The 14,852-nt window shown below is 47.8% G+C and overlaps 4 protein-coding genes across 4 annotated transcripts; all 4 read right to left on the bottom strand.

Moving 5' to 3' along the window:
- Window positions 1–3,473: 3,473 nt before the first annotated feature.
- H257_07543 (hypothetical protein) lies at window positions 3,474–8,592 on the bottom strand (the record flags this gene model as incomplete). The annotated part of the gene is made up of 10 exons (XM_009833106.1): window positions 3,474–3,609; window positions 3,687–4,176; window positions 4,226–4,649; window positions 4,725–5,401; window positions 5,779–5,883; window positions 5,908–6,091; window positions 6,226–6,288; window positions 6,798–7,004; window positions 7,629–8,068; window positions 8,451–8,592. The coding sequence occupies 10 exons, from the start codon at window positions 8,590–8,592 to the stop codon at window positions 3,474–3,476; spliced, it is 2,868 nt and encodes a 955-aa protein (XP_009831408.1).
- A 982-nt stretch (window positions 8,593–9,574) lies between these two features.
- On the bottom strand, window positions 9,575–9,763 carry H257_07544 (hypothetical protein; the record flags this gene model as incomplete). Its single annotated transcript, XM_009833107.1, has 1 exon — window positions 9,575–9,763. The coding sequence occupies one exon, from the start codon at window positions 9,761–9,763 to the stop codon at window positions 9,575–9,577; it is 189 nt and encodes a 62-aa protein (XP_009831409.1).
- Window positions 9,764–10,733: 970 nt separating this feature from the next.
- H257_07545 (hypothetical protein) lies at window positions 10,734–12,168 on the bottom strand. The gene is made up of 4 exons (XM_009833108.1): window positions 11,735–12,168; window positions 11,366–11,674; window positions 11,127–11,311; window positions 10,734–11,066 (listed from the first exon to the last, which is right to left on the bottom strand). Exons 1-4 carry the CDS (start codon window positions 12,161–12,163, stop codon window positions 10,811–10,813), a joined length of 1,179 nt encoding a protein of 392 aa, XP_009831410.1. The 5' UTR covers window positions 12,164–12,168; the 3' UTR covers window positions 10,734–10,810.
- A 1,404-nt stretch (window positions 12,169–13,572) lies between these two features.
- On the bottom strand, window positions 13,573–14,836 carry H257_07546 (hypothetical protein; the record flags this gene model as incomplete). The annotated part of the gene is made up of 2 exons (XM_009833109.1): window positions 13,573–13,636; window positions 14,667–14,836. 2 exons carry the CDS (start codon window positions 14,834–14,836, stop codon window positions 13,573–13,575), a joined length of 234 nt encoding a protein of 77 aa, XP_009831411.1.
- Between the last annotated feature and the right edge of the window lie 16 nt (window positions 14,837–14,852).

Below are 14,852 nucleotides of genomic sequence, written 5' to 3' on the forward strand. Positions count from 1 at the left end.
GAGGTTCATGAGGTGTAATGGATGGAATGTCGGATGCATCACGGGCGCGAAGGCGAAATGCTGCTGCAGTAGGCGTTGAGGAGTTTGTAACCCTTGCGATCATCGGGTAGGCCCACAAACATGCACTTGATGGCGCGTGCATCGAGTTTGTTCGTTTGGTTAGCCTTTTGGATATGAACGAAGGCGGTGCAACCGAAGGTGCGGATGTAGGCGAGGGGTGGATGCCGGGAGAAAACTCGATGGTAAGGCGATTGACCGTCGTTCGAGGAGGAAGGCGAGATGTTATAGAGCCAGGCGGAGTAGATAACGGCTTCGGCCCATAGAAACTTGGGGAGATTGCCGGCCAGTAAAAGCGCTCGCATCTTCTTAACGAGTAAGCCAATGCGGCGTTCGGCCACGGCGTTTTGGGCAGGCGAGTAGGCGTTTGAAAATGTGGTCTTGGTGGAGTACTTCGGGCCGATGATGCGACCGAGTTTCTCGAATTCCTTGGCATTGTCGGCTTGTAGATTGCCGATGTCAGTAGGCGGTAGGTACTGGAGAGTGTTGATGTCGGTCTTGAAGGTTGTAATAGCTTGGAGGCGGAAGAGTTCGTAGGCGTCATAAAGGTCCTTGCGGAAGGCGAGTGGGTAGACCCAGGTAAAGCGGGAGTAGTCGTCGATAAACACGACGAAGTAGAAGCTGCCACCAATCGATGGCACTGGACACGGGCCCCAAATGTCGGTGTGGACGAGAAGAAGGAAGGAGGAGGCGCGGAAGACGGCTGCGGAGGAAAACTGTTGTCGACGAGACTTGGCGAATTCGCAAGTATCGCAGATGAAGGATTTGAATAGGCGTGGGCGATCGGTAGAGAAGTCGGGGTGGGTCTTGACGAGGCTTTGAAGAACGGTGGAGCTTGGGTGGCCGAGGCGGTTGTGCCAAAGGCGGAAGAGAGCTGCGTTAGATAGGCGTGTGGTTGAGGTGGTTGCAGTAGCCAGTGCAAGGGAAGGCGTTGTAGGTGTTGGAGTTGTAGGGGAAGGCGAAGATAGAAGAGGTTTGTTGGTAGATGGTGAGATGGGAGTGGACTGGATCGGAGTGATAACGTTGGAAGTGTGAGACAAGGCGTGTACTGGAGAAAATTTCGAAGTGCCGGATAAACAGGAAATAAGGGACGAGGCGTTGGGGTTGGGGGAGAGAGTTTGGTGGTAGGCGGTAATGAGAAATGTACAGCCTTGCTTGATGGAGACTTGAAAATAGTGTGTTTAGGCGAACGTCCAAAGTAAATAATATAGATGTGCAATTGATCGATTACTTCGGAGCGCGCCGCGGCTTGTACGGTAGACTCAAGCGTAGAGATGGAGGACGGAGTAGGCGTGGCGAAGTTGATATGGTATGGAGATGTATCACCAAGGGAAGGATGAGCAGCTAGGTTAGCCTGAAAGTCCATGATGGCAGCTGCAACAGTAGCAGGAGGGTGAGGCGGAGGGTTGTTGGCTAGGCGTGTGTAAGGCTGCGCCGGAAAGGAGTAGAGTCCCAAGGCGTTAACTTGGGCACGCAAATACAGTCCACGACCGTTGTCCATGAGGCAGTGCGATGGATGCGAGAAGTCGAAGTAGCAGCCAGCTTGCAAAAGGCGTGAACACAGGCGAGGGAAAAGCACCACTTGACAACATCGATGCTTTGGTCTTCGAAATACTGTTTCGTAACGTTAGCCGTATGTGTAGCACTGCGGGAGGAAGCGTATGTAGCTGAGGGCAAAAAAAAGCACAATGAATTAACTGAGGATCTACTAAGATCTCCTTAGTTCTCATCACTATGAAATCTTCTTAGTCTACTTCACTACTTCTACACTAATATGCACATTTGTATACAATGGATGCGGGTGTGGTTGAGACATTGGGGGACTTCACTAAGCTAGCGATTCTAAGCCATACATGCCCTTGAGTCACGTCCCCAGGCAAGCATTAGCTATGGTGCGTCATGAACCAGGTACTTATGAGCTGGGCACTGGCAAGGTGGTGGCAAGGTGTTACCCCTACCTGTCGCATCGCTGCATTCTCCCCCTAACGTCTTTTACACCTTGAAACGCCTTGACTCCAAGTCTTGGACGAGTTGCTTGAAGTGTACAACATGCGTGATGTCCTTTATCAGTTCCCACGTGGTGTCTATGCCACTTAACCAAGTATTCCTACTTGCAATTGAACTGGCGCTTCTTGAGCAGTTTCTCGACAATGTACATTTCTTCGCCGGTGGATTCGTCTATAACAATAGGAGTAGCTTTCAGGATAGGTCGGGGGGCAAACTTGGCTTCGTTGGGGTGATAGTGCTTAAGTCGATCAACGTTGAACACGTCATGCACACCTGAAATCGAGCGAGGCAACTTGAGGCGCATGGCGTTGTCATTAATGGCTTGGACAATCTTAAAGGGACCGTTGAAATGTGCAACCAACTTGGGACGCTCGGACTTGTCGAGCATCTGGGCATGCTTTAAAGGCAGGTTGCGAGCCGCTAACAGCACTTGATTGCCTTCCTTGAAGGTCACGTTCGAGCGGCGCTAGTCATAATATTCCTTCTGATGTTGTTGGGCCTTCGTCAAATTCTCGTGAACCATCCGAATGACTTCCTTTCGATGTTTTGCAACATTCTTGGCAAAGTCATTCTTGGGCAAGGAAACGCTCACGGCAGGGTTGCGCAAATTGCGGCATGTGTCGACTTCGAACGGCGTCAAGCCGGTTGATGCTTGGACCAATCCTTGGTGGGCATACTCGATCGTTGGCAAATGGTCGACCCAGTCTTGTCCTAGATATGACACTTGATATCTGAGCGCATCTTCGAGAGTTCGATTCTGGCGCTCACTCGCTCCATCGGCTTGAGCTCTCCCGGCGGTGGTCATGGCTTGGCGGATACCCATAATCTGCATGAAGGACTTCCAAAACGTGCTTGTAAACTTGGGGTCACGGTCGCTGATGATCATTGCTGGTAGTCCATGGTGGCAAACAACATGTTCGAAGAATTTCTTCGCCGTTTGGGGTGCATCGACATCTGATCTCGTCGGGATGTACTCTTGGAGAGCTTGTCTAACACGACCAAAATAGCATCATATCTTTTTGACACTGGTAAACCGGTGATCCAATCCGTTGAAACAGTTTGTCAACACTCTTCCGGCGCGGGAATGGGAATCATCTTGCCATTTGCACGCAGACTGCTCGTCTTGTATCGAATGCATGTTTCGCAAGTCGCGACGTAGAACTTCACGTCTTGGGCAAGCGTGTTCCGTTAGTACGAATGCGCTACACTTAACATTATACGTCGAGTTCCAGGGTGCGCGGCAGTGCTTGAATAGTGCGCGTGAGATAAAATCTCGGCGCGTAGCACGTCACCGTTGGGGACACATAGCTTCCAAACTTGGTCTTGGCTTCGGAGAAAGCAGAGTCCTTCCTTCCACTTGAAGGCTTCACGTTTCATGGACTTTGTCCCTGAGTCCATTGCGTATGCCTTCACAAAAGTTCCTTGGTTTTGGTGTCCATCTCGATGGTGCTAAAGAACACTTGCTCCGAGTGGTTCACCGTTAGGCGTTGAGGCACTAGCACTCCGTTTTGCTCCGCGAAGTCGGGGATGAACTTGCGGTAGTACCTGGCAAGACCGACAAAACTAATGACACCTTTGCTTGACTGAGGCTCCGGCCATTTTTCGATAGCACGGATTTGGACTGGTCCACGTGGAGGCCATCTTTCGAAATGGTGTGACCCAAAACGTTGACAGAGTCGACACCAAACGAGCACTTGGAAGGACGCGCGTATAGCTTCTCGGTGCGAAAAACAGTGCAAATTGAACGCAAATGATCAGCGTGCTCTTCGATCGTCCGCGAGAACACACAAATGTCGTCCGTGTACACCACGACAAAGTCGAACTTGTCAAACAATCGACGCATAAGGCGAGACCAAATGCCTGGCATGCCTGCCATACCCATTGGGGTCACTACCCATTCATAAACATCGCGATGGGTCCTGAAGGTGGTGTACTTCCTTGCTGATGACATCACGAGCATTTGGTGGTAGCCTGACGCCAAGTCGATCTTCGTAAAGACTCGGCATCCGTGGATGCGGTCAAACACATCTTCAATGTTGGGTAGCGGGACCTTTGGCACAATGGACTGAGAGTTGACATGGCGGTAATCCAACACCCATCGTGTAGGGGTATCTATCAGGCGTGGCGGTACGAAGCCACTCACGGCGTGAAAGCATCTGACCATCATCACTGGGAACACCGAAGATGTTGGATACCCAGTCGCTGTTCGAGAGCTCGATCCAGCCCTTTTTCAACAGATCGTCGCCGAACGTGTCCAAAGAACCTACCTTGGACAAACGGACCGGGGGTCGGTGCTGGGGCCTCACGTCAGGCTTCATTGTCAAATCGAACTCAATCCCACGAGGCGGTGGTAACGTGTTGGGTAACTTGTCGGGAAACACGTCACGAAATTCATCCACGACCCTGGCCACGAGCGGGTGTAACTTCTGCGGAGGTTCCGTTTTCGTCGTGACTTTAATCATCCATCCTTCGATTCGTGCAGGCTCGACTTCACTTGAGTTGATGTTGCGGATTTGGTGGGTACGCCAGTCGATGACAGGGTTACAACGAAAGAAACAGGGTTTTCCCAATATGACGTCAAAGCCCTACTTCCCCAGATTCCGCTCGGTAAGTATAAGATCCGGGAACGTCCATTGACCAAAACAAAGTGTGCCAGATACTTCCTTCACTTTCTTAGTGCCAGAGCAGTGCCCATCGAAGCCTTCTGCTCGAACTTCCTTGGAACGGATCACTGTCTTGGCCAAACCTGGGCGGCAAAGTAATTTCGAGGCACCAAGAGAGTCGATCAGGATGCGAACGCTTGGGCTGTCGAGTGCGCCATGAACTATCATCAACTTGTTTTCACGCGCTGGCACCTTGCTTGCTTGCTGGGTGGTACTGATGTTAAGTGACTCCTCCTCCCCAGAGTCTTGCTGGGCTAGGTCCATGTTGTTGCCTAGGATCACTTCTTCAACGTCATCGTCGCTGTCTTCTGTGTCGCTGTGGACTTCGGTTAATTGGGCATTGTGCTGACGACTTGGTGTATTGCGCTGGGGTCGCTGAGGCCGGTTGGCATGTCTTGAGATGTTGTTGCGCTGGGGCTGGGCTTGGCTTCTTCCTTGATTGCTCCGGGGTGGAGAGCGGCAGTCACTGATTCTGTGGCACACTTGCGTACAGATTCGTCGGAACTTGGCAACATACTCGGTCAAGCTCGCACAGTGTGCTTGCTTCAGTTCGTAAAGCTGATCACGCAGCCGATTTTGTAAATCGTCGGGTTCAAACTCGGCTTGCAGCTCTTCTTCTAGTTCAATGAGGGTGCTTGGAGAATCACCGCGCGAAAGGCGTTCTTGGTACCAGGCTACGGCAAAGCCACAGAAATTTGCCACCATCGTGGCAATGCATCGCTGTTGAGTCCCATCGTTGTCTTGGTAATCCACGTTCTTTGCATTGATAAATATCGTAACTTGGTGGATGTATAGGCTAATACTTTCGTCCATTCGTCCATAATACTTAGGCATTTTTAATCCTTCAACTTTAAGCTCTGTTTGTCTTGTCGGTCGTTCGATGTGTTGACTGGCCATTCGCTCGTTTGCTTCCACTTGAGCGGCTTGGGTACGGGTAAGCATTTCCAACAGCTGTTCATGTCGCTGAAAGGATTCTGCCATTGTGCGCAAAACTTCATCCATCTTGTTATTCTGGTGAAATTGAATTAATCTACTTCGAACTTCGACCTACTTGCTTCAGCCTTGATCTTGCGGGCCTTGTGGTACACTTGGATCTTGCGGTCGAGGACTCCTTCAATCAGTTCTTCGGTTTGGTCGTTCCGGTGGATCAATAAGTCTGTGATCTATTGGATAGCGTTACGCGCGTCGGATTTCTTCGCTTCGGGGATCTGGGCACGCAACTTGTTGATAACCACGCGTTGGTGACGGGTCAACACGCGAAGGTCTTGGCGTAGCTTAACCGGCAGATCCGGACAGTCGAATAATTGGCCGATGTTTTTCGTGGCCGCGAGTTGGGACTTGAGGGTCTTGCTACGGGGTATACACTAGCAGTTCACTCAGAACGTGTATGGATTTTGTTGCTGAGACTATCACCAGGTAACGGGTGGCAAAGACCACGTTTTTAAAACCTTTGGCGATGTGTAGTCTCTGCAACCGTCTAAGAAGACTGGCTACGTACAGCGGGTTGACGGAGCTTGGGAACCGTCGGGTTCAAACTCGGCTCGCAGCTCTTCTTCCAGTTCTATTAGGGTGTTTGGAGACTCACCGCGCGAAAGCCGTTCTTGGTACCAGGCTGCGGAAAGGCCACGGAAATTTGCCACCATCATGGCAATGCATCGCTGTTGAGTCCCATCGTTTTCTTGGTAATCCACGTTCTTTGCCTTGAAAAATGTCGTAACTTGGTGGATGTATAGGCTAATACTTTCGTCCATTCGTCCATAATACTTAGGCATTTTTAATCCTTCAACTTTAAGCTCTGTTTGTCTTGTCGGTCGTTCGATGTGTTGACTGGCCATTCGCTCGTTTGCTTCCACTTGAGCGGCTTGGGTACGGGTAAGCATTTCCAACAGCTGTTCATGTCGCTGAAAGGATTCTGCCATTGTGCGCAAAACTTCATCCTTCTTGTAATTCTGGTGAAATTGAATTACTCTACTTCGAACTTCGATCTATTCTTGCTTCAGCCATGATCTTGCGGTCGAGGACTCCTTCAATCAGTTCTTAGATTTGATCGTTCCGGTGGATCAATAAGACTGTGATCTCTTGGATAGCGTTGCGCGCGTCGGAGTTTTTCGCTTCGGGGATCTGGGCGCGCAACGTGTTGATAACCACGCGTTGGTGACGGGTCAACACGCAAAGGTCTTGGCGTAGCTTATCCGGCAGATCTGGATAGTCGAATAATTTGGCGATGTCTTTCGTGGCCGTGAGTTGGGGCTTCCGGGTCTTGCTACCCGGCATACACTAGCTGGTCACTCAGAACGTGTGTGGATTTTGTTGCTTAGACTATCACCAGGTAACGGGTAGCAAAGACCAAGTTTTCAAAACCTTTGGCGAGGTGCTGTCTCTGCAAACGACCACACAACTGTCTAAGAAGACTGGCTCCATACGGCGGGTTGACGGGGCTTTGGGCGAGGGAACCAGGAAGTGCTACCAATTGTAGCACTGCAGGAGGAAGCGTATGTAGCTGAGGGCAAAAAAATGCACAATGAATTAACTGAGGATCTACTAAGATCTCCATAATTCTCATCACTATGAAATCTTCTTAGTCTACTTCACTACGTCTACACTACAGTAATATGCACTTTTGTATACAATGGATGCGGGTGCTGTTGAGACATCGGGGGACTTCACTAGGCTAGCGATTCTAAGCCATACATGCCCTTGAGACACATCCCCAGGCAAGCATTAGCTATGGTGCGTCATTAGCCAGGTACTTAGGAGCTGGGTGAGGGCAAGGCGCTACCCCCACCTGTCACATCACTGTAGTATGAATGCTTGCACTATCTTGCTGAAACGCAGATTCAGTGCCAAAACAGAGGTAGGCAGCAGATAGCATGTACTCACTGAGCGTATAAATGTAGTCACCAGCGTTTGCGGGCCTTCGAGGAACGCAAGTTCAGTTGTCCCATCGGCCCAAATTCCCCCCCATTCCATGATGGACCCATCACCATTTTGATGGCTGAACACCGTCTTCACGTTGAGCCCAACACAATGCCAGTAGGACTTAAGGCCATTGGGTCCATCCAAGCTCCATTTGTTCTCGTCAGAGAACACAACGGCACCCCACTTGGAAATACCCAATTCGACCATTTTCATCGCCCATTTAACGCGGTTTTTCATGTGTTCCTCGGTGAGTTTGGGTGCCTTGTTCATCTTGATGAACTCAAACTTTTTCGCCGAGAGTAGGTACCGTGCAATAGTTGTCTTGTCGATGCCAAGGTTGAGCTGGTCGTTCAGTTTGGCGCAACTCAACGTCTCGTTGATGCTGATGCAGTGAAAGCGGCGCTCTTGTTTTCGCGTTACTTCTTCGGACGACCTTTTTTATAGCGCTGGCCGTAAGTGGTAGAGTCTTTGAGAAATTTGGCGATGGTTACGTGATAGCGGTGCAGTCTACGACCGATTTCGCGAGCACTGAGGCTCTCGGCAGCCCACGCTAAGGCCTGACCTTGCTCGACAGCGCTCAGATGAGTCCCAAGACCCATTCAATGACACAGGAGTGAGATTTCAAGTGTATTGGGTTCCTTTACAACTACTGAGTGGACTCCGTGCGAATTGTGGTCGTCCACGTGGCACAAAAGTGCATGGACGTGCTTGTCACCACGTGGTTATAACCATTTGCATTGGTGCCAAAACGTATTTTTTTGTTAGTATCGGAGTCGACCACAGCTGAACGTTAATGCGAATAACCGTCGATGGACAATGGCTGCTGAGATCGACGGCGCACAAGGTCGTTGTTCCACTCCGATGCAGTGAGCAGGTGCTCCGTGGTGTTGTTGTCCTCGATGATCATGTTGTGCAAACAAATGCAAGCAAGCCACACGACGCGCATGTGGTCACGACTCCACAATTGGCTGGGATTGGCCAGAATGTGATACTTTCATGTCGTTCACAATAACGTTAGTACTTTTCCTTCTCCGTTGAAGGACTACTCAGACTTTTCTGAAACGTTGTGTGTGATGGATAAATTCCATCAACCAAGAGATAAAACATATCGAACGAAATCCCATTGACCTAATTCACAATATTGTACGATTAATGCAAGACAAAATGTTAGAGGCAAAATATGTATTTATTTGTAAGAGTAAAGCAAGCAAAAATACTCGGGCTAAAATATACTTACCGAAAATCCATCAGGGATGTTGCAAGTTTAGCCAGTTTCACCATCAGTGTCGAACGGTCCAAAACGTTAATGTCATTTTTGGACCCTGGAACCCCCAGAAACGCATGCCAAATCCACAGATCTTGCGTCGCAATCGCTCCCAATATCATAGACCGCTTGCCGTTGCGGTCTTGATATTGACCTTGCCAGGCAACAGGGCAATTTTTTCACTCCAGTGGGTGCAATCGATAGAGCCAAACATTCCAGGGAACCACGACTTTCGTTCCGGTTGAGATGTTTTTCGATGGCTGTTGATTCACGAAGGCGACAGTACTCGGCGGTCAAGTCAGCGCAGACGCCATAGGCCAGTATACGCATCGACACAGTGCAATTTTGTAATGGTGACAGACCTATGTCATGCCATGATTACCTAACTTTCCGAATGCGTCTGGTGTTTGGACAAAGTATTATCCGCAGCAGCCACGGTATACCAACTAGCCGCCGCATACGTTCCTACATGTCTGCCGCCGGTTTCAAATGATCGGAATACGGAGTCCTCGCTTAATATCAAACCGGCGGCAGACATGTAGGTACGTATGCGGCGGCTAGTTAATACCAAGAACGTCGTGCACGAGATCAAAATGATCCATCTCATGGAACCCCGCCATGACGAAAGCCAGCGTGCTAACTGTCCTGCCGTGTACGTAGATGGTTACCCGTTTTCACCAAAGTAGTCGTCGATAATCTTCTGGTGCCCACCAGCCTGGTTTCGATCGATGTTTGGCTGGCGACCGCGACGAAACCCGCTCCATGACCGAAAGTACACAGCTGCGGCTTTGCGGACGGCTTCTTGGGCTGTCGTACTTATGATGGCATCGATTTCCTCGTCGGACGAATCCATCAGTTATTCGACAACTGCATGAGTCGGTCATTCCATCGCATATTGTTGTGGACTTCGAAATGACCATGCACATATTATCTATTTATAATGTAATAATTTTCGCAGAATTGCGGTTAAAAAGTCAGTGTCTCCATGCGAACGAATATCCTTCACACTCAAAACTTATTGAATTTAATGCTGAATATGAAACTAAAAAGGACTCAGATCCAGGGTCAAAATCCGTGTTCCGGTGGAGATGCTCTTAGTGATGAAATTTGCTTGAGGATTCGTCCAAGTGGCTGACTTGGGAAATGTTAAGATGCTAACTTAACGTATAGCTCAAAAAGGTGAGTTCGGTACTGCAACTTTCACGTCGAGATAATTTGAACTTCGCCAGATATGGTCGATTGAATGGAGCTCAAAATCGGCAAATCACTGATCTGTCACATTATTTCATGTTGCCAGGCAGGCCCTCAATATTTTGCCGAATATTGCGTTTTTCGCCAAAACATATAGAAATACGTTCAAGGGACTTTTTTTTCTTAAATTGGCAAGAACTGAAAATCGTAATTTTCTTTCGAAATATGTTTCATCGACACAGTAAAACATTGAACCCTTGAACGTCTTCTATATTTTTGGCGAAAAACACGAAATTTCGCAAAATAATGAATTCTCGAAATTTTGGATCCAGACAGATAATTTTTCATTTCTTCTAAATTGCCAAAATATCGAAGATTTTGGCCTCTATTTTTACATCCAGACTCACCCTATTAATACAAATACTCCGAAGTCATCTTAAATTGTACTAACTTACTGTTAGTACTCGGAGTATTGGACAAAGCGGTGTAAACGATCATAATTACACTTGCAAGTATGCATACTACGTAGTAACAAGTTACGAATCGAATTCAATACTCCTGCATTTTTTCGTGGACTATAACTTGTAGGATTATAGTCTGACTGAGTTACATGCCTTCCCCTAAAAAGAAAATGTGTTCTTAACAGTAAATTGGTCTGTTACGTTAACGATATAACAGTATACTACAGTGGTTGAGTGTGGTCAGAGAATTAATTTGTCGCCCTCTGGTGCATCAAAGCCATAACACGTTGTCTCCACGGCAAGAAACGCGCATGCTTTTGTTTGATGATTTCGCGCTGCACGTACGCATCCTTCTGGCCGTCTTCGATGCCCGTCACATCGACACCCTTCAAAGCCGCGAACTCATCCACACTCACAAACCCGGTGGCAGGTCGAAATATGTGCGACACATGGCTGACAGAGCGCATCAAGATGTGTGTTGGCGATACTTGTCGCACCTCGGTCCTACATGCAACGAAAAAGCTAAGTCTACCGTCCACAACAACCCCCGAACTAAGTACGCACCACGACATGACATGGTGCTGCTTTTGGAGGGGAAGGCACGCATGGGCTTCGTCGTGTTCGACTTGGCACATGACCTTGACCAACCGATCTGCTTCGACGAAGTGTCCTTGGAGAGCGTTCACGAAGATGCCTGTGGGTGTGGTCGTGTGAATCAGGCGTGTGTTGGATGTGACCTCTTCCACCACCTAACCAAACACAAAGATCAGGTTGACCCTCCATTCGTCCGACTAAGTACTTGCCGTTTGGACATAATTGGGGACATGCATCGCCTGCATGTTGGTCTCGATCAAGCGTCGAAACATTTGCACCGTTCCTGGCCACGTGAACTGTATCCGCTCAATCCACGTAAACGGATCGTTGAGCTCGTCCGACGCTTGAAAGTCAAATTGGTAAAAATCCTCGTCATAGCCCACAACAGGAAATAACGCGAACGGCTCGTGCATGTTGTGGTACATTTGCTGCGTGAGCCACTTCTTGCCCAGGTTTCGAGCCCTCGGGTCGGCCACCAACGTCGCACTGTGCCACGCATTGCTGCGGGACATGGCTGGCTACATCCAAAAGACGCAATGATTTCACTCGCCTGCCTCTATGGAAATGTGAAAACGCACCGGAATATTCGTCAAAACAAAGCGTTGCATGGCCTTCGTGAGGGATTCCAACTCTTGCGTTTGAGTGACCAGTGACTGGCGGTCCCTCAAGACCTGATGGACTTCTCTTTTGAACACCATGGCAATGGAATGCCAGGATAATGGACCATCGCTTGCTTCACGCGGCACCTTGGACGACGTCCTGCCTGTTTTAAGACGGACAAGGATCGACTGAAGGTGCGCGCACTGTGCTTTGATAGTCGTCTCGTCAGCAATCATCTTGCGGTGATACTCGCGACGCTTCTCTCGAAAGTACTGACGCCGAGGGGGAATTTTGTCGGCAATCTCGTACGTAGAGGCGGCACTGTTGGACGACATGCTTGTCTTGACTTCTGCCCGATGCGTGGTACGGATGTACAATCTGACCTTCGCGTGTAGACAATTTAACATTCATATGTATGCACCTCTTCTTGGTTTGACGATTGATTGGCTGGCTTATACATTTAATTTTCTTGAGAGCTTACAGTTAGCACCGGTACAGACAGTGTAACGGTTAGGGCAGAACGTACAGTTTGAAGACAACAAACTCCAACTCTCGACTCTCCCATTCCAAATTAATCCGCTACTAGTATGGAGGAGATTTCCCAATGAGAAATATTCTCGTTGGCAGGATTAGCCAATTAAATCATAGTATTTGGATTGAGTTCAGAGCAAGATAGCCAATCATGAAAAGGTAACCCAAATCACGCCATTCTATTGGCTCTGCCCTTGAGAATATTTCTCATCGGGAGGAAGGCCGGAATATTAATAGCGATTCTGAGTATATTATTACGCTTAGGTTGAACTTGTGCATGAGAAATATTCCCATCGACCGCTTTACATAGTTTAACCGAGATATTGTCCTTTTCACCTAAATTTGGACTGGGCAGTTTATTTGAGAAATCGACCCGAAGCACAATTGTATACCATACAATGTATACCATACGAAAATTAAATATAAATAGTTCAACTGGGACAAATGTGTGAAAGCCTTGGACTGGGCTAGCATTGGTTGGGATTTAGGATTGAAGAAATTTCATTTGGCTCGTTGATTCCCTGCGTTTGGGCTGCCTATATTCTCTATTCTGCTATTCGATTGGACTACCCACTCCAACTTCGAATCGAATGCATAATATTTCTTATCTATGCTTGACTTGCGCTACTGGGAAAGGTATATTTGGAACAGAGGAAATACTGTAGCGTTTTAGGCTACGCTCATCGTTGTACAGTACCTCATTCTGGCGTTTACGACTGGCAATGCAATGAAGAGAATGGGATAGCTACTGTATCCCCGTATGCGTGCGTCGTGTGATTCAGTGATAACTACACCATTTTGCGTTTAATTTCAGCTTTTTTTCAAAACATTTCCACCAACGTCCGATATATTTCACCGAATCACCAATATAATTCACCCAACCTCCATTATATTTCACGCCGAATTGACAGTGAAATTTGGCCATTATATTTCACCCAACCTCCGACATAATTCACCCAAAAACTGTTAATGTTACCTTTCGAAAATATATTTCACCTGACCACTGGAAAGTAAATTAAAACCAACACATCTACGACATCTACGGCTCAAGCACCAACGTCCATGTCTTTCATATTCTCAGCGCGGACATAGAACGGTTCAAGGCGGGCCGTGTACGATTCGGCTCAATTCTTAATTCATTGTTGAGTTAAATACGATAAATGCACAGAATATCTGCAATTGCCTCGTCAGCTGTGTGTTCCTAGTATTGCATGCAAAACACATTACGAGTCTGTCCGTCAGGCGGTGGCCCCATAAAGGCTGCGACTCGTTCGCGCAAAGATGCTTAATGCGGCTCTTCAACGCCGGCCACATATTCTCGATCGGGTTCAACATCGGGGAGTACGGCCCTAGTTTTAAGAACAAAGCGTCTTGAAACTTCATGTTAGCGGTCAACAGAGAGACGTACCGGAGTTTGTGGTGCAGGGATGGCCTCTTCCATAGAGCGCAGATTCAAAAATGCTTCGATCTTTCTACGGTAGAATCCCAGCCCGAATTATAACAACTGCTACAATTATATTTTCTAAAGTTGGAATTAACCGTAGGTTGGGTGAATTATAACAGAGGTTGGGTGAAATATATCGCCGATGTTTTACATCAGCATGAAATATAATGGAGGTTGGGTGGATTATATTGGCGATTCGGTGAAATATATCGGAGGTTGGTGGAAATATATTGAAAATAAGCTGGAATTAAACGCAAAATGGTGTACTATTATATTTAATAGTAACGTTACTATTATTATTAATAATAATAGTACTAATAGTACTACGGAACCTGTCATGACTCATGGATGGACATTGTGTGTCCTCCAAGTGTTTTCAAGACCTCAATTTTGTCGAACATCATTGTGTTCTCTCGCGCCAATTCATACTGTACAGTACTGCGCTTGCCATGGGGTAGTGTGAGCTTGTGCCATCCTATCATTGTCGCTTGGTCTATCGAGAAAGCAAAACGAGAAAGCAAAGGTCTCGGATATATGCTGAGATTCAAATAAGCAGCGCTAAGCATTCCATCTGTGATGTACGGATAGCAGGCAATGGAGTCACATACAGTAATTGCCGAAAAAAGTGGGAAAGTAGCACAAGGCATTTATATAGGAATTTGTATGAACAGTATTTATTACATTGGGTGGAAGTAAATATAATAAACTTACTAAGTATATTCTGATTGGTCGTTTTAACCGGCATTTTCACCAATGACAGGATATCCAAAAATAGAATTGGTGTCCATGATCGATATACTACGTAATAATGAGGATGATAAAAAACAGTACATATACGAAGTTACCTCACATGTAAATTTCTGCCCGAACTGGGAAGTATGGTATTAACTGTAAAAAGCAAACTTTATCATACATTTCCATAGAGTGGAATCTACAAGGCACCCGACTGGCCCAACCGGGCATGCGACGCCAACTGCGCGAACGGTCCCCCGTCGGTGGCCAAGAGGGCGTGGGGGGCGTCGTACTCCACCACTCGGCCTTGATCTAACACTAAAATGCGGTCGCTGTCCAGGATCGTGTCGAGGCGGTGGGCGATCACGAGCATCGTGACGCCATCGAAG

This window comes from Aphanomyces astaci (genome assembly GCF_000520075.1).
Source record: "Aphanomyces astaci strain APO3 unplaced genomic scaffold supercont1.16, whole genome shotgun sequence".
Taxonomy (NCBI): Eukaryota; Oomycota; class Saprolegniomycetes; order Saprolegniales; family Verrucalvaceae; genus Aphanomyces; species Aphanomyces astaci.